Here is a 23,128-nt window from a genome sequence, read left to right on the forward strand (position 1 = left end):
TGTTGAAGCTAAATGTGTGTCAGTACTATTAACAGCTGTATATAAAATACATATATATTATTCCCTAAATGTAGGAATATAATATACTGAATTGCTGAAATCCAAACATTGCAGTGTGTCACCTCAGGACACAATTTGACGGAGACCGCAAGGCTTGTAATTATAAATACTTCCAGGATCGGCTGCAGAGTTTGCCTTTTATTCTGATTGGGAAGAAAGTAGTCAGTCCAGCCCCCATGAGGAAAGGCAGATTTCTTCATTCAGAGTTGGACCGAGATTTCTTTCAATGTTTTTCTTCTGGCAGCTTGTGACCGTGTTTATTTTTACTACGATAGATCAGCTAAAGTTTCGGGTTTCCAGCTCTGAGGTTACGAGAACACTCCGCCCTACTTTCTAGTCGTTTTCCAATAAGGTCCCAGCTTTTTCTAGGGTTAGACCTATCAAAATAAAACACAGCGTATCTCCAAAAGATTTGATTTAGAAGCCAGATGTTGGATAGAAGTATGTTTATTGCGTGGCATTCTAGGATTTAAAAATACAGATCTTTAAAAAGAACACATTACACCAAGACTAGGGCTGTTGCCAATAAAATGAGTTATGGTCTGCTTTCACTAAAGGTACAATATTACTGCCATGAAGAAGTTTGCTAGTGAAACACCCTGACCACCCATTTCATTTAAAGGTTCTGTTCCCAAAACACAGACTGGTGCCAGCAGTGTATTCTAGTTCCACTAGCTTTGTGCCTCAAGAATGCTCTACAGTACATCCATAGTTAAGCTTCATTGTACAGAACACGGGATTCCTCTTGAAATACATGCCAAGGGAACAGCATAATCCTACCAAAGTACAGTGACAGCAGAACATTCCCGTCAAGCACTCCACCAATAACACCCTTTAAACCTCAAGCTCTTTCCAAAGAACTATATACTTCTCCTGCATTCCTATTGAGACAAGTTACCAACATAACAGAAATACCTGCATCTTCCAATTGAGCTCCATGCAAACAGTATGTTCCCAATGCGATCCATGCCTTTGGTACAGTGTATTTGGGACACCCTATTCCTAATATTACGTTCTATACCCAAGAGAACACCATAGCCCCACCGGTAGATCAGTGCCATAAAACCACCTATTGTGGTCTATGCCCACTGAGCTAGCATCAAGTATTCTTCATTTATTGAAGATCCATTTCAGATGAGGTCTCAATCAATCAACGCACATACACGTAATGTTTAAGGTAAAAGTGGAAGCTGAGACGTGAAATCCCAAATGTTGTTCAGAGCATAGAGGGACAGAGAGAGAGACAGAGTGAGAGACTTACTTTCCCTGAGGTAATTGAGATGTGAGAGCAGGACCTCTGCGTTGTACACTGACGTGATCCTCAGAAAGTCTTCCTTGTTCATTTTACAGAGCTCCTTCCCGTCTGTGCTCTGGAACAGCGATGTGTCGATCTCTAGCAGTCCGTACTCTTTGATAGCCCACTCCAGCCACTGTCGGACGTGATCTTGCGACCACAAAGATGGATCTGCATAACGATAAAACAAGAGTCTTGTTTAACCCTTTCAGTCCTGGTGGGAGTTCAAGGACCCGCCTTATCTTTGCGACGCATGTTAACACAGGCCGTCGGAAGTCACGTTGGAACCTTCACGGGACTCCTAGCTCTGAGGTCGTGTAGAAATGTATAAATATTTGTCCTGTTCTCGTGCATACTCAATAAAGTTCCTTCTTCAGCTTGACAATAATAATACATGACTGAAGGGTCTAAGGAAAGCCTCAGAGCTGGATTCAATCAAAACACACAAAGTTGCATTATGGCCCCTATTATTTTACCTATGGCACTATGCGTTCAAGAAACACAAACTGTGCTGTGGTGGAGATGGGAGTTTATATTATTGTTATGGAAGAGGTTTATGAAGTCTGATTCAGGCTGTGCACATTTATTGAAGCCTCTGGTTTTGAGTTTAAAACACTGAAGCCAGAGACTTCATCGAGTGGCAGGGCTTCAGATATACAATGATCAGGTGAGGAGTGTAAAATGCACTAATTAAAGATATGGCTGTGATGTCATCCTGCAGTATGATTAAACACCCTGTAATTGGCAAGTGTAACTAAGTGGCAACTGAAATAGAGGGTTCAATGTTTAAATACCAGGTATTACAGATAAATTACTGTCAGTGTGAAAACAGTAGTTGTATATTTAATCTTTTCTGCTTTGTTGTTGTAACGGGATAGGTTTGCTGTGTGTGTTTTTTGTTTTTTTTTAGACAGGAATACTTCAAATAAAATATTTTTTTAATATATTTTATACTTTATAAAAAAAATTACACTCCTTAAAAGAAACACTAAAAGTAATTGGTCAATTTAACATATATAATCATGCTTATAGCTTTGGGAAAATTTGCGAACACAACAGAAAAAAAGAAAATGCAATTATCATTTAAAAACGAAAAAACGCGTTTCAGTAAAAAAAAAAAAAAAACATCAAACGACTCATGCATATTCAGCTGGAATACACTCAAAGCGCAACAAGCGACATTATGCATCCAAAATATAGTGTCTAATTATGCAGTGAAATACAAAACACAAACAGTTGCTTACTAAAACAGTCATTTGTGTATCAATCCAAAAATGAGCATTACTTCCTTCATAATAGAGCTCTGCAGTTCTAAATCAGGCTGCTATGTAATTACCAATAGTAATTAAAGTAATTAGGCAGTGGATACCGAATGCATATCCCCTATAAGAGTTATCTGTGGTAGGCTATGGTTAAAACACAGCACAGTAAGGCACAAGTAAAAGTAAGAAATAATGACAGAAGCGAGGCAAAATCTCATATAAACTTAGTCAACTACCGTCAAAATCCATATACAAATGACGTATATAGAATAGACAGCTACAAATACACAGATACATATTGCATGCATTACAGTGAAACACTACCACAGCTGGTCATGTTGCCTCTCACCTGCAGGAACTATGACTCGCCTCTCGTTTGTGGTCATGTTAGGAGGTGGGGGCCCATTCTTCTCGTCCATGTAACTGCCGTAACTCATCTGTGCCGCATCCGTCCCTCCAACCAGTTTACTGCATTTGCTGAGACTGCAGTCGACGGGGGATGCCCTGAAAAAGGTTAACGAGGTAGATGCCATCAGCGACCGCCGGCAGAGCGTGTGGGCGAGCGACAAGGGGAAAGGGAAGAGAAGAGAGACCGACAGAGACAAGGCGCGGCAGGGCACAGGTGGATAAAACCGCGCGGAGGAACCGACACGTGAGGTGATAGAAACAAACCAAAAAAAATAGAATGAATGAAAAGGTTGAAATGGAAAACCAATTACTTTTTAGACGACTGATCAGTCAAACTAAACATATAGACAAGCAGATAGATAGATAGCCAGATAAAGTCACACAGACATATCGACAGAATTTGATAGATAGATAGATAGATAGATAGATAGATAGATAGATAGATAGATAGATAGATAGATAGATAGAACATGACACACAGTGTGCATAGATACGCACACAGTAAATAAGCGTAGAGATGCTTACACCGAGGATACTCAAAACAGTGGATACATAATGCAACGTGTTAGCATAACAAACAGTGAAGCAGCAGAATAAAGCCTCATGAAAGAGGCAGGTGGAGCCAAGCAGTGGAAGGCAGAGTCTGCCTGCAGCGTCTTCCCTGCAGACGCTGTGCACAGCTACTGCACCGCGAAACGAGGATTAGACTCTATTCACAGTCAATTAGGCAGTGTCAACACTGCCCGTTGCCCACAAAGGCGAGGAGCGCTGCCTACACGCACAGTCCACTTCAGAGAGACACCTCCCATTGTTCAGAGGTACGACTGCAGCGTATATTTAAATGAAGCTGTCAATTTAGATGTGTAATGAGGGATCAAACTCCTAGGAGGAGGAGGAGAAGAAGAAGAAGAAGAAGAAGAAGAAGAAGAAGAAGAAGAAGAAGAAGAAGAAGAAGAAGAATTATTATTCTATATCTATTAGCTGACACATTAGCTTCAGCTGTATTTTAGTTGTACATAATTATACCCATATTTTTAAATGTAAATGAGTGGTAAGTAATATCTCTATGCTCGTGATCATTCGATGCCAGTCAGTGTGACAGAGCGTGGATTTCGTTACCTGGAGCCGTTCATGTGATCGTACTCCCGCTTGACGTTGACTCGGACCGGCTGGTGTATCCATTCTTGCTGGGGGGGTAAGGGGGTGATCTTGTGGGGTTGCACATAGTCCTGGGTTCCTGAGGCGGTCATGTCTGGCTTGGGCAACTGGGCAGCGGCGTAGGGGGGCTCAAACAAAGACTGGTCGTCACTCACCACCGACAATGCCTCCTGAAAAAAATAAATAAATAAAACTGGATGAACTTCGGTGTCCCTCTTGTTCAATGTGTAGGGGTGGATGCGCGTTAGTGATCACTGTACGAGAAGAAAGGCATTGACGCCGCATCTCTTACTTTCATTTGATAATTTAATTGGATACATTGATGGAGGCGGTTTACCATCTGTGATATTTTTTATGCATTTATGTTGCATCAACGCATACTTTTCAACCACATGTTAATATTGACATCAATTCAATTTAACCACTTCAAGGCGAGTTTTGTACTGTAGTTATTTAATTATATAGTCATGGTCATCCTTACATGCATTACTACTACAAATAATAATAATAATAATAATAATAATAATAATAATAATAATAATAATAATAATAATAATAATAATAATAATATACATTGACAGCGTTTTAACTACGAATCGATGTATAGTTTTCTCTATGAATAGGGCTGGAATACGCGAGTGAGCATTCACAATAACTTAACAGGTTGCACTCTGTATATAGCCACACGTTTCATGTAAAACAATCCCATTACGTCATAAAGGACATGGCTTCCTCACAGAGTTACACGGACAGCATTGATTCGTCTTTCTACTGCTACCGATTATAGTATTAGCTTTGGTCTGGTTATGGTTTGTGGGTTTGGATTAATCATTCAGTTTCCATGGCTGTCCTGTCCTGTGTGTATCTATGTAGGCATTTATCTTGAATACAATCTGAAACTTAATAGCTGAGAATGAATAGGCTCCAGTCACAAAACGTTAACTCAGGAGTTCTTGAAAATAATGTTACAGATCAGAATGAGATCTTGGGCATCTCAGATAAAATTAAAAAAAAAAAAAAAAAATCAGTTGAAAAATTGCAAGCAATCAGGCATTGAAAACAGCCACGCGTTTAAATATGACAGCTGCAAAACGTTTGCCCAAATTTGCAGCCACCGTTTCTACAGTATAAGATAACTCATTTCGTTTGTTTAGTCTTTCTGAGAAATCGATAATACGCTGTGATTCCCGCTTTCAATTGTTCACATCCTTTTCAGTTTATAACAGACACAAGAAATACACAGCAGAGGCAGGCACTGGTTAAATGCCAAGAAATGCAACCAGCGATGAAGTAGAGGATGCTGGCTATTGAGAAATTAGGAAGACACCTGCCTTTACCGGATAGCACCGGATAAACAATGGACAATTACATGTTATAGTAAGTAGAGAACTGCCTACACGCGGGACCTAACATATTTCTGTGGGTTTATGATACAGGCCCCACTACAGTTTTTATTAGTAACCTCATCCATTATATCTTACAATAAACCATTTTATTAATCCGTGTCTGGCTCCACGCTGCGCTTCTCTTGTTTTAAAAATCATGTTTTCACGACTAAAGAATGTACCTAGGACATAACACCGCAATGATTGTGTACGTTGTTATATAGAGTTAAAACTAACTTTGGAGATTTTATTTTGCATAATAATAATAATAATAATAATAATAATAATAATAATAATAATAATAATAATAATAATAATCGTTGACATTGTGGAGCAGTAGAGAGCATCCTGTCCTATCTTGTGAAAGTTGACAGTTTTCTGCGGTTTCTTCATAAATTTGCAGCTGCTGAGTAAAACCACCAGCTTCTAAACAGACAGCCTTCAAACAGCATCAGACCACAGACAGGCCATGGTGCGGGTTGACTGGGAGAGATGGGGGGCTTGAGAAATCGCGAATTTGACCGGGTTACTCTGTTGCCACATCGTGGATCTAGCCTGCTGTGCACGACGCCTGGTCTACACAGACAAACCCGACATTCCTAACGCCCTGCTCCTGCTTACGAGGGAAGGAAAGCGAGCCTTTGTTTGAGGCGGAAGAGGAAGCCTGTCAGGAAACGAGATTGCGTGGAGCAGGAAGCCCACTTCGGTTTGATAAAACCACCTCTCTCATGAGCAAGTGTGGATACAGTTATAAGTCAATCAAGTTTTTATGTGGTGGTTAGGCGAAAACATACCCAGAATTCATCAACTGGAAAGCAATATATCATTCCTATAGTCACGAGGATTACTTTTTTTTTTGCCGGTCATTAAAATATAATTATGCATGTTCTAACATACATTTGATATACTTGATATAATTAACTAATTTATGACACATTCCATGTTAAACCCACCAACAGCACTTATGCAATATTAATACATACATATTTGAACAGGTCCTTTATTTCTTTCATTTTAAACAAGTAAACACTAAGAATTCCTTTAAATTGATTGCATACGATTTATAATTAATTCTTACATTTGGATGTACAGTGTTATAGGTCTCAATATTGTAGCGTTCTCGGTTCCCGCAGGCAGGCGCATCACACAGAGCGAGGAAATCCACACACGAGGGCGGGCGCGAACCCGGGTCCTCTCGCACTGAATATATATATATATATATATATATATATATATATATATATATATATATATATATATATATATATAGTTAGTTGTTTGGCAGTGTTTTGACAACGGTTACAATAGCTGCAGTTTCAGTGCTCCCTCTCTGTGCTGTAAATACAAGCTTGACTCGACTGATTTAAACAGCTTGTTAGTTTCTGGGCACTTCCAAAGCTCCTAACTCCAGACCCCAGATTCACACCACACCCAAGGCTGCTGTGATACAGTTTAACCGCATGGAAACAGTGCTTCATTTTTGACAAGAAAAATAAATGTCATTGTTTTAACTAAATTCGACGTCTCCTTACGTTGTCTTTGTAAACCATATTAACCTTAATTATTAGGCACGCCAATAAAATATCTGTAATGTCAAGACAACAGTAGCGTATTAACCCTATACCTGCACAAACACAAGTATTTATTTTACACAAAAACTAACAAACAAACAAACAAAAACGATAGTGTATTTAGTTAGACCCACATTTTTTCTTCTATTTGACTTGTAAACGGAGTGCTCATTGTTCGGTTAAGTCAGGATACCTTTTAAGAAGATATGCATATGATACTTTAATTTAGGAAATTATTTGCACTAGATGTTTCATTAATAAAATAAGATTTCAGAATGACCCACCGGTTTGCATAGACATCTACTGAAGCATGCAACCGAACATTTCTTGTGGTTATAGCAAGATGTGTGCTGGTGTCTCTGTGTCATCTGTGTCATATGAACTAATTTATAACAAACAAAATAATATTAGGCAATACACATACATAGCAACACGCGAGCAATAAGGCTATGGTAAGTACAATGTTCGTTGACAATAACGGTATTGTGTTTTTTTTTGCATATTGATATTATAGAACCAGGCAACATTGGAGAATAAACAGTTAATCGTTTTTGGCATCAGATCGTTTACATATACTATGTGAGAATACAAATTCGTATAGGTTATACAATGTATTCCCCCGATAAAAAACTATGCAAGCATATATATATATATATATATATATATATATATATATATATATATATATATATATATATATATATATATATATATATATATATCCAGAATATTAAACCGAAGCCTTTGTTGAACTCGTTTGATTCTGCAATTATTAATACGAACATTGCCACCGAATCAGAAATATGTAAGTGTAGTTATATAGGTTAGACCACCCCAGAGAGTAACCTTTTACCCAATTCCAGCTACGCCTGTGGTGTTTTTGCAGTCATAAAACAATCCCCGGACAGGCGAGGTACCTCTTTTACTTTTTAAAGATGGGAATTGCTAAACGGATCGCGGGCGCCATGCCACCTCTGTTGCGCAGCCACCGACCATGCCCTTGCCGTCCTGGCAAGTCCAATAAATAACAATATATGAATAGAAAAAAAACAAACAGGCTCATACAAGAACCCGTTTCAATACGGCATGTGCTTAACGGTTAAATCGTTAATATTTGGTAGAAGGCATTTCTGAACAAGGTTGAGCGCTTTATTTTTTTTTTGGCTGAAGACGCGCGTTTGCTCTACGCACTATAGTTTATAAAACAAACCCCGCATCTCCCCTGCTTTCCCGAGGATCTCCCATGTTATTCTCACCTCGAGCGAGATTGTGGTCGAAAGGGAATAGAAACCTCACAAGACAGATGGAAAAAGGAAATCTGATTACCGCTTTGGGTTTGTCAAGCTGGAAAATAACCCACCTCTACTTGCGTATTATATTGTCCTAGAAGGAGAAACAACACAGGCTTAAAAGAACCCTTAAAACCCAGCGCTCACAAATCCGGACGTCGTGTCCCCCCACTCTTACCTTAATAGTTCCGTCCATTTGGGGAAATTTTCAGTGGACCCCAACGATATTCCAAACATGACACGCTTCTAAATTAATTCCAGCCCCCGATATGTTGCGGAGAGAAAGAGACAGTTAACCGGATGGTTTTTTTTTTTCTAAATTTGGGAAGTGAAGTCACTGCTTTTGAGAAGGAAGCTGTGTGTGTCACTGCTGGCCCTGCCTTCATTACAACACTAAAAAAGCAGGATATTTGTCCCAAAGAGATAAGGAAAGAAAACAATAGAAGGTATTTAGCTGGTATTGTTTATTAAATTCTTTCAAACCATTTTGCGCATCGTTTTTTTTTTGTTTTTTTTAATGAAAGCGCTCTCTTAAGACTTTTTTTTTTTTTTTTTGGCTACCGGTAAAACAATTTTGAAACTACGTTTGACTCATATTAACCACAGTGTTCGTCACTGAAAATCAACTTTCTCGGTGTCTAACAGAGCTGGAAACGTATCTGTATGACATTTCATTTACTTAAAAACATCAGTATTTATGCGCCTTGCAATTATGTAGACAGAACGTTTTTTTCCCGTATGTTTCGGTACATTTTAATGTTTACCATTATGGTTTAAACCTAAGAGCCGTATTTCTTAACATACTTCCCATCTTGTTCTTCAGACCGTTAGTAAACCATGGGCTTTGTTTTTCAGGTTATCCCCGCTATAAGGTCCTGCTTCAGTGTGACTGGTCCATACAATAGGATACAGCTGCAATTCATTAACGTACCAATAAACTGTCTGTAAATCATTTGGAGGAAAAGCCAAGCTTAGCTTCATTGCACTACCTGTGAAAGCGAACTCAGCAATCCTGCGTTTGCAACAGTTGTCCAGACCTCGGCGAAGTTTCTCCAACACCATTAATAAAATCCAACCAGATTGTATCTCCTACTACCTTGCGAGGTCTGCTTTACATGTGTGGAAAACCCCATACTAGATGTGACTAACGGATTGTATATCTGGTACAATGAATGCGTGTCACATCTATTAGGGCTGATAATGCATCCCTTGTTCTCAAATTTCCAAACTGTACTTATATTGGACGGCTTAAAATAACAATTAGACAGCTTTCATACAGCCCCCTTAATGCAGAACGTAAAGCGCTTCTCAAAAGTTGGATTAAACACACATCGAGATAATCTAAATAAAATCTACCCCGGCCACCAGCTGTGCAGATAAAACATTACTACTTCATTTACCTTCTTGTGCGTAGCTCTATCCAGTCTGACTACCCCCACAAATCATATATCCAAAACGTTATCAGCAGAAATTGCGTCTATAAATTCTATAAATCACAGCAGCGCTCCCCTTTTACTGGCTATAACTTTATTTCTTTCAAGAGCAATGTTGGCAAAAGTGCAGTCTGGAGCTCCCTCCCTCCAGTTTTTTTTTTCTTCTTGAAATTACCCTCATCAATTCAGCCACAATTTCAGTGCAGATGCTAGACATGGAGCCAGCGGTGAACGTGACCAGACCGAGAGAGCTCAGCTCAGGGAGCTGCTTGCTGGGTGATACAGAGGCTGCGCCGCCGCCGGCTGACAGGAGGGTCGGGCTGTCTGCTCTCAACATGGGGGTCTGCGCGCAGAGAGGGCCCCCCTCGAGACTGCCACATCTGGATCCTGCTTGGGGTCAAGGCTCCTTTCGCCCGGGGCCACTTCAGTGCAGGCCAATTAAGTGGGACCCCGAGGTTAACTCTCTGGTGGCGCTCTTTCTTTACCCCCTTGCGCTTTTATTTTTGCTCTATAAGCGAGGACTCGTTTCTCGCACCCAAGGAAACTATGTGAAACTACGGGGCAACGAAGCGAGACCAAACATGATCATTTCTTGTACTTCCGGTATTTTTATTTTACATTACCATATTAGTGAAATATACAAACAAACAAAAAACTATGGCGATAACCAGGGCTGCAATGCCTTTGGGCTCATGTGGAATGCTATGGACAGTGGTTATCATTAACACACATATTCAATGAAAGATTAGACAGACCTAACGGGTTGGGGTTATGAAGAACACCAAGGATGGGTTTATTTGAATCACCAACTACAGAACCGTGTGGACTTACTGTGAATAATTAAGAGATGCTTAATGTAAAGTGTCAACATTTTTAAAAATGATTTAAAATCAGCATAATTTCTTAAGGTGCAAATAACCAAATTGATAAAATACAGGAATTATTTATTCTCTTTTTTAATGTCCTTAATTAATAATAATAATAATAATAATAATAATAATAATAATAATAATAATAATAATAATAATAATAATAATAATCTTTATAAAACCACAAGACTTGGTTAAATTGAATGTGTTTTTTAGTCAGACAGATAGATGAATTGACTTGAAACGCGATCAATGTGTGTGTGTGTGTGTGTGTGTGTGGTGTGTGTGTGTGTGTGTGTGAGTGAGTGTGTGTGAGTGTGTGTTGTGTGTGTGTGTGTGTGTGAGTGTGTGTGTGTGTGTGTGTGTGTGTGTGTGTGTGTGTGTGTTGTGTGTGTGTGTGTGTGTGTGTGTGTGTGTGTGTGTGAGTGTGTGTGTGTGTGTGTGTGTGTGTGTGTGTGTGTGTGTATGAGTGTGTGTGTGTGTGTGTGTGTGTGTGTGTGTGTGTGTGTGTGTGTGAGTGTGTGTGTGTGTGTATGAGTGTGTGTGTGTGTGTGTGTGTGTGTGTGTGTGTATGAGTGTGTGTGTGTGTGTGTGTGTGTGTGTGTGTGTGTGTGTGTGTGAGTGTGTGTGTGTGAGTGTGTGTGTGTGTGTGTGTGTGTGTGTGTGTGTGTGTGTGTGTGTGTGTGTGTGTAAGACCGGTAGATATTGTCCCCAAAGTAACGGCATTGCTTTTTGCAGCAGTGCAGCACTTGCAGTAACTCCATGACTGCAGCTGTGACGCATATTTCTGAAAGGCCAGTAAACAAATGCATGGTGGTTTTATCCAAACATGTGGCTCGCGGCTGGATCTTGACAGCCAGAGTTCTTCCCATACAATGAACGGCAGGACGCGCCCGGATTTAGAGCCTTTGGAAGAAGGAGGAATGGTGGGTGCTGGAGAGCGAGTCTCTCCCCCACCCCCATAGAAATATTATAATGTAAAAAGAGTCACTCTGACAAATATGCTAGAGGTCTATGGGATCACAGAATACGATTTATATATATCTCAAGTACTCAATTTCGTTTTCAGAATATATACAGAGAACTAGTATAAACATTATTATTTAAAACCATACTGGCATACTGGTATTATATGTCTGCTGTATAATATATGAATATATAATACAGGTTGCAGTTGACAAGGTTTTCAACGAAATGCAGTGTGGAAACGACCCAACGAATTGCAAAATAATACTTAAACACGAGTTGTCAGGATAAAGAAAACAAACTGATAAAATGTGGTTTTATGTTGCACAAGTGGGGTCAGAACTTTAGAAATACATTTTCGTGACAGATTGTTTTTTTTTATTATTATTATTTTTATTTTTGTATTTATTTCTTTACTTTTCTGTTAACCGCTAAAACCGGTACTGACACAGAGCGGTGCTTTCGTTTTCCATTTGGCTTCAGTGTCCGGGTGAGCCCTTTGTCTTTCTTGGGCACAGAGAAAGCCAAAGTAAAAACACTGAGGACTGAAAAACTCAAACTGCAGCACACAGGCCCAAACTGTCTTGCCTCCTTGCTTAAGGCCATCATTAATTTGAGATTTATTTTTACTGGAAAGCCCGAGTCTCGCCTGACCTTACCAAAACAAGGCTGCTGCTAGACCGTGGATTCGCTTGAATGAAGCAGAATATTTCTCTAAAAGTTGTCTTGAGGGGTGCCTGTTGTACATTTTCTCATTTAAATTATTTGATTAAAAAGGGGGAAATACTGAATGTTAAAACAAATCCCAGTCGTCACATTAAAAAAAAAAACAAGATGGCAAAACTGTTCTTGTGTAGCTAAAGCGGATCCACATAATGAAGAGACTAGCCTGACCTATTAGAGAACATTTTCAGTTAAAAACTGGACAAGTCGTTAAAAAGGTAATAATAATAATAATAATAATAATAATAATAATAATAATAATAATAATAATAATAATAATAAAACTGTGCGAGTTTATTATGATTTATAAACGTGCAACTCTATCAAATATCATCGAGTTCTGACCGTTTTGTTACTAAAGTTACAGGACCAATGAAACGTTTTTAAATAATAATTCACACCACTCTGTATGGCAAGGTAATACAAACAAAACAAGCGCAGTTATTAACAGTACATTGAATTCAACAAGTGTAAGACTAATATCACTTCAGTCAGTGGCACTGGACTTTCAAAAGAAACCCCGGTGTGGAGGACGAGGCGGGTCGGTCTGTGGTCACTGCTGTCTCTTTCAGTCCATCGCAACCATGGTTAGATTCAACTTCATAGAACTGTTCAATTAAACAATTCACGACATGGTAGGAACAGCGTAGCGGATTGACACAAGGGTCTACACCACAAGATGAACCACCCCCTGCCTGGTGACAGAAACCCCGAGGCGAAGCCCAGGCTCTTCATCATACAGAACAGGGCTCCCAACCCTGGTCCTGAGGAGAACCCCAATCCTGCAGGTTTTATATCTTTACACCATCAATGGCTGGAGGTCTGAAACACACGTTACTGGACTAATTAAGCCAACAATCGGTTAAATAACCGAGAGCTCGTTTGGAAGGAAACCCAGAAGACTCCATAGCTCTTCAGGACCAGGGGTGGAGACCCCTGATTTAGAGTATTATAGATATGCATTCCTTATAAGCAGGAGATCTTTGTACACCCTTCCACGCAGTAGTTTCTAGAACAAGTTCATTGTGTCTGTGATTGATTTGCAATTGCATGATGTGTTAATGAGGATTCTTAGCACACATACCTACCCGTTTCCTTTGTCCGAACCCCTCCTGGAAGTGTTATAATTACTGTAGCACACTGCTGCCTAACACAGTTCAGTGATGCACGATATCCGTTTAATTCTAGAAACGGTTAACATATCCTCTTGGTTTTATCCCTTTAGTTTTATTTTTGTTGTAATATATACACATTAATAAAAGGCCTTCAAGAGCCACGAATTTCTGCCTATAAAATGTTATAGAACTGGACAATTACAGAATTTCTAAAACAACAAAGATCCAAATCGCAATACTTTACGTCAAAGTAAAATATACCACTGTACTAGGTTGGACCATTGAGGTCTTGCCAGGTTTCCAGGCAGAGCTGTATGCCTACAGGCGCAATACATTTTATTGGAGCTAGCAAGTTGGGTTTCTTAGCTTCAACCTTCAATCACAGTCGGAAGCCTCCAGAACAAACCGGGAATTGTTCCTCGGAGTCGGGCTTGCAGTCCCTTCACAGAGAACCCGTCTTTGTGCAATGCTGCACAAACGTTATGACTGCATGAACAGAATCTCTATGTCAAGGGCAAAAAGGTCCTCACAGCACTATTCATTTGAAAAAGCCTTCAATGTGAAAATATTATGAATAGTTTAAGCAGGCACAATGGGTGTATTTTGAGGTGTGCACACAACGCACGCACACACCGTGTGGTATATTCTCAAGAGCCCTGAAGGAGATGTTGGGGAGGTTCTGGTTACCAGCGGAGGGGATTTAGTAAGTACCGCACTGTTAAGTTACCTTATCCATTTACTGAAATGCCTCAACGGTTTAATTTATTTTTTACATTCTTAAACACCAACCGAAAATAAAAACGCCAACAGTGCAACAGCAAAGGCAAAGACAACCCCGTTTTTACTTTTTATAATGATTTTCCTTACATAAAACTAGCAAGTAACTTTTCGTTTCTACAACTAGTTACCCTTTGCTACTCTTACTACTATCTTTTTCATTTTTTTATACCTTTGCTTAAATCCTTAATAAAGTTCACAACCCTGCTTACTTTGCGTTAATCATATAATATTTAAACGCAACGGTTATTGGGTTGTAGCGCTGCGCAAGCCCCCAATATGTTAATCTATGCCTCGATTAAGTGGTTGGATGAATCGCGCCCTGTTCCTTATGACCCGATGAACAGTGTTTTTAAAACCTGTAAACCATATGTCCGATGTTTGGTTTGTTTACATTCTTTGGGGCTGTGGTGGGGGAAAAAAAACTAAAAAAAAACGATATGATGTCAAATATAATAACGCGTTAAAGTAAGCGAGGAGCCTGCCGAGACACAAACGGAAAGAACATGTAGTGACACGTGTACACACTGATGCCTATTAGAATATAATCCCTGAACCTTTATCTAATCCATCACTACTACTACTACTACTACTACTACTACTACTACTACTAATAATAATAATAATAATAATAATAATAATAATAATAATAATAATAATAATAATAATAATAATAATAATAGTATGGGCTACAACGTGCTTTGGCATCAGATACTTATAGAATGATTTTAATGATATCAGACTTTCTATTTTATCATTTCATTTTGCAAGCGTATGCTTCAGTTTACGGGTAGGCTACGGTTTACTGTACCATAATGATCACACATTTCCCCATTTAAAACGGTTTTTATGTATTCCAGATGATGGAAATTAAAATGGTTTAAAAATATTGCATTAAAAAAGTGACACACTTTAAATAAATAATCTGAATATAATTTACCATAATACATAATCCGAATATAATTTACCAGAAATAAAACGATCTAATCATAGACACAAATATTCTAAACCTTTTTCGACTTTCCAATAAAACAATACAGTGAATGACAAAATGTCTGATGCATATTTGTAAAAAACAAACAAACAAACAAAACTACAAACAGCAAAAGTCCAAGGCTTCTTAGACTGGAGAACCCTAGAGCCCGCCCCTTTTCTGACATTACCTGGTTAAAGTGGCGCTCTTGTCTTACCTTGACGTAAGACGAGGTGTCTGGAACTGTCTGAAACATTTTCATTGAAAAAACAAGCGGGCCTGAAAATGTCAGCTCTGTTCACTTAGGCCCTGAAATCACAAGAAGAAAGTCATGACATCATTTAAATGTATAAAACAAACTCACTGCTATTATTATTATTATTATTATTATTATTATTATTATTATTATTATTATTATTATTATTATTATTTTGAATTACGTTTCCATGTTTCCTACTACTATTATTACTACTACTACTACTACTACTACTAGTAGTAGGCCTAATAATATTAATTTAGTTTTTGCTGTTGAGGGCGTTGAAGTCACCACGTGGGAGACACTGAATAACGGAAATAAACAACAATTTATATTTCAGTGCTGATCTCTGGACCCCACAGTTGACCCTTCACAGGAGATACGGTGGCTGTGTTACATTTCCTGCTGGTCACTGAGGTATGGAGGCTACTGGCGCTCAGTCACCAGCGGAACCCCATAAACCAGACTATTGTCTATGGAGTGCAGAGTATACGCTGCCAGACGCACACACACACGCACACAGACACACACGCACACACACACACACACACGCACACACACGCACTCTCTCTCTCACATACACACACACACGCACGCGCGTACACACACACGCACACACACGCACACACACACACACACACTCTCTCACACACACACACACACTCACACTCACTCTCTCTCTCACATACTCACACACACACACATACACACACGCACACACACACGCACACGCACACACACACACACACACACACACACACACACACACACACACACACACACAAGTGTGTGTGTGTTTTACTAAACCCTCATTACTTTTTAAGTGACCACTTAGCATGCATAGGCTACAACCGGTATTTATATCCATCCAGCCTCTCAATTAACCCGACTCTGAACGTACTGCAGGCCCACCAATGTAGTTTACGTTTTGTCTATTATAAACACTTCAACAACACAACACTATGCATGAGCTGTACTGGGTACCCTGAAGTTCAAACCGCGTCACCGAGCTATCATCGCCTCAGTCTATTGTCATGTGTTTTTGTTTTGTCTCCAGTTTAATCCACTTTCTCAGACTGTCACTCAATTTCCCAGGCTCTCCAGCGCGTTATTTACGGGTTCAAATTCTTCTTTAAACACTCAACTAATTCTCTATATCCGTTTCTCGAAAAGGCTCCTCGATTGACTATTGCCATTTTCACCGCTCACCTTGACTTACTCCGATCCTTTCTATTGCCTCTTATGCATCTATTAGTATTCTTTCTTTCTTTCTTTCTTTCTTTCTTTCTTTCTTTCTTTCTTTCTTTCCCATCTAAAGATGTACGGGAGATTTCATGCAGTGAGCTGTACGATACAATCTATTTTTCCCTGCAACCCGCTTCCCTCTTCCTATAGTCGCTTTAAACACAACAGAAGCACTTACCTATGCAGGTTATTGTAACAGGACAAAACTGTGGAAACTTACAGTTAAAAAGCAGAGCTCAAACGTTCACTCCAGTGCTAACACAATACTTTTCCTGTGTACCACTTGCAGGGTCCCATCCAAACAGTCGTACAAAGGAAAAATTCTCCCTCGCAGGCTTTATTTTTCTCCCTGAATTTTTGCAGACTAGTGAAATCAGACAGAATTCTTACGGGGGTTGAAGGCATGCACTTTGTGGCCGACTTTCTTCGTTCTCCCTTTCATTTATTTCATTTCCGTTCTCTTATCAATGTTTTGCAGGCATTCCGATTCATTGTCCCCACCTCAAGATACCTTTAGTACTTTTTCCTCCAGATGATTTTTTTAACAACCTAAAAAAACATTTTTTTTAAATGTTCCATTACTGCTTTGGACGCTGAGTGGTGCTGTTTAGATTTCTATAATAAAAACGTACACACTTTAAAACTGTAGAATCACGCTAATACATACTGTTTTCTTTATATAAATGCAGTCTCAATATTTTATAATGAAAGGATGTATTTCAGAAATACATTATTCATAATAATAGCACATTTTTGTATTATTATTATTATTATTATTATTATTATTATTAATAATAATAATAATAATAATAATAATAATAATAATAATAATAATAATAATAATAATAATCTAGGACACGGTTGCTTGCAATGCATCTACCTTTTAAGAAATGGTATGTAGACACAAAATGATATTGACACGAACCAATTTGTCTTGTGATAAAGGATTCTACACAACAAATATGTATTTTAACACAGCCATCTGGATTTACCGACATGTCCTCATAGAACCGCCATAGGTTTCGTGGTTTCGGTCGTATTCACCCCCCCCCCCCCCCCCCCCCCACGTCTCGTTCGCCCAAACAAGACTGCACCATACTGAAACACTTTTCTCCTTAATAAGTGCAGCGTATAAAGTTGAGGGTGAAAGGGCAGGCCGGGGACTGTGTCTATAGCCTTTGCTACAACGCATGCAATTACTAGCCCGACTGGCACTGGGGGCATTTAACATTCCTAAAAGTCCAGAACAAAATGAAAATCGTGACAAAGAAAACCTTCTGGGAGTCTGTGTCTGGATGAGAAACACGATGGCTAAAAAGAATTCGATCCATTCCAAATTCCCTTTGTTTAATTTACGTATTTTTTTTTAATCTCAATATGCCAATATTACATTTTTTAAAATGGGTGTATTTACTTTGTTTTTTGCTTCATGATAATGTTGTATATCCGTAAGCCACATTTGCATTTTGGGTGGTAAAGTATTGTAGGTATCTCCGCGGTTATTCCAATTGTTTCTCACCTGGGTGTCGACATGTTTATAGATTTTGTGTTTCCGTTGAAGGAATTTCATGTGGTAGAGCTGCGTTAAATTCATGCTATACACGGGACCATATGTCGGGGGCTTCTCTGTGCATTGTTTACTACAAGAATCAAACAAGCAGGCATTGTACTGCACACAGATTAAACAAACAATCAATGTTTGTGTAAATATTATCACAAGAACGAATGCCATACGTTTTTTTAAAAAATATTGGGATCTGAAATTAAATTTGATATTTCACACCATTTAAATTGAAACAAATAATAATAATAATAATAATAATAATAATAATAATAATAATAATAATAATAATAATAATAATAATAATTTATTTTAAAAACATTAATCGGTCTTGTAACTTTAGTAACAAAACATGCAAAACGATGACATTTTAGAGAGTTGCGCTTTTATAAACAATACAAAACTCGCACTATTATTATTATTATTATTATTATTATTATTATTATTATTATTATTATTATTATTATTATTATTATTATTATTATTTTCAACATCGAGTTTACAACTACAGACTCCAGCAAAGACTGTAAAATTAACCGTACATACTTAATTAGGCCTGTACCATAAGACGGTAACATGTCGGTAACTGTAGCGCTGTTCACAAAGGCTTCGCGTGCCTCTAAACCAGGATATGCACATGCCAATAACACGATGTCAGCCATGCATGTTGTGCATCCATCACATATGAATGTCTTCATCTTTAAAGCAACACACATCTCCCGGGCAATTACGCATCAGTTCACAACATGTCCACAACAAAGACTGGGAAAGATCAACGTTGTGTTGGCCACAGTATTAAGTTATTCATAATGAGCTTGTTTTGTTCGTGAATAGTATGGACTTGCTTGCCACGGTTTTACAGACATTAATTTGTCGCCCCCCGACCCCCCTTATTATCCCTCCTAACAGGTATCGCCCTGAGTTACAATAAGCCCGTACTGTAAATAGAAACATCAACACAACAGAAGCATGTTTAATAAAAACACACTACTAATGGTCAAACACATGCGGCGTCGTCTCTGACCTGCACAGACATGTTTACCTATCACCCACGTCCCATATTAACTATACAGCTGTGGTCAACATCGCCCTATATAATTAACTCATTTTGCTTCATAAAGTCGAATGAAACCTGCTGAATAATGTTACGTTAACAAATTGAATTGCATACCGCTTTGTAGTTTTCCATATACTTCACAAAAAAAGTGACAACACTTGAAAAATATGACATTACGAAATCTAACGTTTTTTTTTTAATTGTCTCAATCCTAAAATTCTAGGCGATGCTAAACTTTTGTCCATAGTTGTAGACTTTCTAATGTCCAGCAGAAAAACTCAGATCAAAGTCCTGAGCAACAAAATTAAATAAATAAATAAATAAATAAATAAATAAATAAATAAATAAAATGAGTAAAGAGTTTACAAGGCAGTCAGCAGTAAAAACCAAAACAACAAAACTATATACAAAAAAGGTTTGCAGATATATGGCACATTACTTGTGGTTCTCGTGTATATTAACTCTCAGTTTGAAAACTTTTTTAAAGAAAAATGATGCTAGTAAAATGATTTTATTGAGTAAGACAATCTCTAGTGTTCTCGTCTTGCGTTTCCCCCCTTCAAGACGAATGGGTACGCCTCATGAAACTGCGTCCAATTCCTAAAAGGTAAAGGGGCATGCAATTCTGCATCTGCACACAATTATACCAGAGTAAGGGTTCAGGACTAAACAATCGATCCTCGGGAGAGAACTCCTGTGTAACATTGTTAAAATCACGAATGGACGCTATTTTAAACCAATTCCCTCTAAAAGATCTTCATTTGCACAAAGCGTTTGAATTCCATACGATGCCCGGTCTATATTGTCCAAGTATGGTCCGAGTTTAACACAGTCTTTTTTGAAAGAACACACAGTTTCAAATGACTATGCATATGAATCAATGCTGAAGTCGCCACGTATTCTAGCCATATATTACAGATATACAGTTATGAACTAGGCACTGCATTTGAGTACATTTTCCAATGCATGCGAAACTGTAACGAAGTCCACAAAATAAAAATGCGTTTAAAAATGGCTAGCAGAAAAAATGGTACATGTAAAAAGACAACAAGAACTTATAAAATACTCTGCCGGGCATGTAAGCCTTATCTTGCAACTGTCAATCAAAACTATATTTAAAAAAATGGTTGTTTTACTTACCCAAGTTTTGTGGGGAGGGTTGTGTTATTTTGTCCCCTATTTCCTGAATTATAGATACCAGTTCCTTTACCACAACGTTGTTAGCATGGATAACAGACGGTTATTTTTAAAAGGGGAATAAATGCAGAGGATGATGTATGAATGGGAATGTCTATGTGATGCGGGAGCCTAAATCAAAGAGCCAATGAGAAACTAGCGAGAAGCCCCCCCCCTCCTCACTACCTCCCCCCCGTGCATCCCGGCTTAGGAGGGAGTCTAAACTCTCCAAGTCAACTGAACCGTGAAATAAAAGGAAATTTGGAATAAATGGGAACAGCCCAGTAAAAAAAAAAAACCATGAGGTCTTGTTTTTTTATAGGAAAACAACGGACCTACCCGCTAACTGCCTTAATGTAGCCACTTAGCGTCGAAGAACAAAAGCTGGGAAGTTCAAGGGCTGGTAGGAAGATGTGTAATCACGACGGTAATTCGCGATGAAGCACCTGCTGTTTAACAGCCGGTACCTGCTTTACACAAGGCACGATGCACGCCAGGAGCACATCTGCTAGTTTAGCAAAGTCTTGTTTTATGATCCCATGCAGGTCTTGGGATACACAGGCAATTCATGCACAGCACAGTTCCAAAAACAGAGCCTTCTTGAGATGATGCTGACCTCATGATGGTGTTTAATTAGCGCATCAGACATGCATATGCATACAATTCGCCCACATACTTACATACTGTAGGCACACACTTTAAAACGTGTTAAAACTCTTAAGCGTGTGTTTGATTAAGGCAATCTCACAGTCTGTATATGGACAGCAGTTGGTGTTTAAAACAAACTATCTGTCCTAAACTATAACACACACACACACACACACGCACACACACACACACTTACACACACACACTGACACACACATACACACACACACACTGACACACACACTGACACACACATACACACACACTCACACACACTGACACACACACACTGACACACACACACACACACTGACACACACACAAACTCTCTCTCTCTCTCACACACACACACACACTGACACACACACACTTACACACACACACTTACACACACACTGACACACACATACACACACACTCACACACACTGCCACACACACACACTGACACACACACACACACACACTGACACACACACAAACTCTCTCTCTCTCTCTCTCTCACACACACACACACACACACACACACACACACACAAAGGTTAATACAGACTGTTGAAGATGTCCTGTGAGTTTCATTGCACAAAATAATCAAGCCAATATCGTAAATGATGATCGAATTGAACACACCGGCAATTAATTAATAATTGCATTATTAAAGTGAGCTCATGCATTCTTAGCATATTCATGTTATTAAAATCTTCAATTTTAACTTCCCTATGTTAAAAAAAAAAAAAAAAAAAAAAAAAAAAATCCTGGGTAATCGCTTCCAGACAGTCGGGTCTTAAGGATAATGCCCTCAAACTAATAGCTGAATGATTACTAAATTAGACTATCAGCCACGGGCACGGTACATTAAACAGCGGTCCCAGCGGTATACCTCACTTTTATGAAGTTGAAAATAATACTAATACTACGAGCAGGTCTGTCTTCGCCCTGCACGGACTAATAAGACGCAATGTTTCTCTTATCCTGTATGCTGCTTTATAAAGGATTCACGACATTTTCTTATACATTTTAAACGGGAATAAAACGACGCTTTAAACACTATAAGCACACGGTTAACGCAACTAGTTTTTAAATGTCATTGTTCAGTTGTCTCAACAAATGGTTTCGGAGATCTCCCACTAAACAGCACTACCTGTTAATACTGTAGCTTGCACGGGTGTGACGTAATCACACACGAAGACATAAGCCCAATACACGCTCCTTGCAAAGGTGCGGGCTCTTTCGTAAGAGTGCGAGAGGTCCCGGGTTCGCGTGTGGATTGCTTCGCCCCGTGTGATGCGCCTGCCTGCGTTAACCGAGATCGCTACAATACGTTTGATCACTCATTGTTAGTCACAGGAAAGGGGTGGGGTGGGGGTACTGACGCAAATTGAATAAAGCTTATTCCTGAAGTCTGGTGTCAGTGGCGGAGGGGGTTATTGTTCGTGCTATTGTATTAGTGGATGCTAAATGGGTGACTTGGTGACATGGACACGCGTCTACAGCGACACTGTCTTTCCTGTTCCATAGCTCCCCCCGGTACCCCCACACTCCACTGACTCAATTTCCTGTTCATTATCTGAGTTCCACACATTTCCCCATTCCCTTTCCCGTGCTCCGGCCTTTGAAGGTAATGGATCTGCTTTCACAAGATGCTAGAACAGGTTACACACGCCTGTATTTATTTACAGGACTCTTTAAGTCTTCTGAAAACTATATTGCTAAATGTTACCGTACATAAAACTTTGTCAGTGCCTCACGTCTCATTTTGAATTACAGGTGCATTTGCAGCGAACTAATTGTGTTATTATTTGTTTATTTAGCAGACGCCTTTATCCAAGGCGATTTACAGAGACTAGGGTGTGTGAACTATGCATCAGCTGCAATGTCACTTACAACTACGTCTCAACCGAAA

The 23,128-nt window shown here is 39.0% G+C and overlaps 1 protein-coding gene across 15 annotated transcripts in view; it reads right to left on the reverse strand.

Annotated features, from left to right (window-relative positions):
- LOC117397393 (Friend leukemia integration 1 transcription factor-like) overlaps positions 1-20,701 on the reverse strand; it is a 33,366-nt gene extending 12,665 nt beyond the window's left edge. For 6 of the 15 annotated variants that reach the window (XM_059010061.1, XM_059010060.1, XM_059010059.1 and 3 more), the window contains exons 1-5: positions 20,543-20,701; positions 15,474-15,592; positions 4,144-4,352; positions 2,966-3,120; positions 1,322-1,525 (exon numbers count right to left, since the gene is read on the reverse strand). In XM_059010061.1, coding sequence (XP_058866044.1) covers positions 1,322-1,525; positions 2,966-3,120; positions 4,144-4,352; positions 15,474-15,545 — 640 coding nt within the window. In that variant the 5' untranslated portion in view covers positions 15,546-15,592; positions 20,543-20,701. Of the gene's footprint in view, positions 1-1,321; positions 1,526-2,965; positions 3,121-4,143; positions 4,353-8,605; positions 8,935-9,416; positions 9,767-9,827; positions 10,120-15,473; positions 15,593-16,962; positions 16,982-17,004; positions 17,472-20,542 lie in introns of those variants that run through there. The other 9 variants (XM_059010055.1, XM_059010057.1, XM_059010056.1 and 6 more) reach the window with 9 other exon arrangements.
- Between the last annotated feature and the right edge of the window lie 2,427 nt (positions 20,702-23,128).

The sequence above is a fragment of the Acipenser ruthenus genome, chromosome 40 (genome assembly GCF_902713425.1).
Source record: "Acipenser ruthenus chromosome 40, fAciRut3.2 maternal haplotype, whole genome shotgun sequence".
Taxonomy (NCBI): domain Eukaryota; kingdom Metazoa; phylum Chordata; class Actinopteri; order Acipenseriformes; family Acipenseridae; genus Acipenser; species Acipenser ruthenus.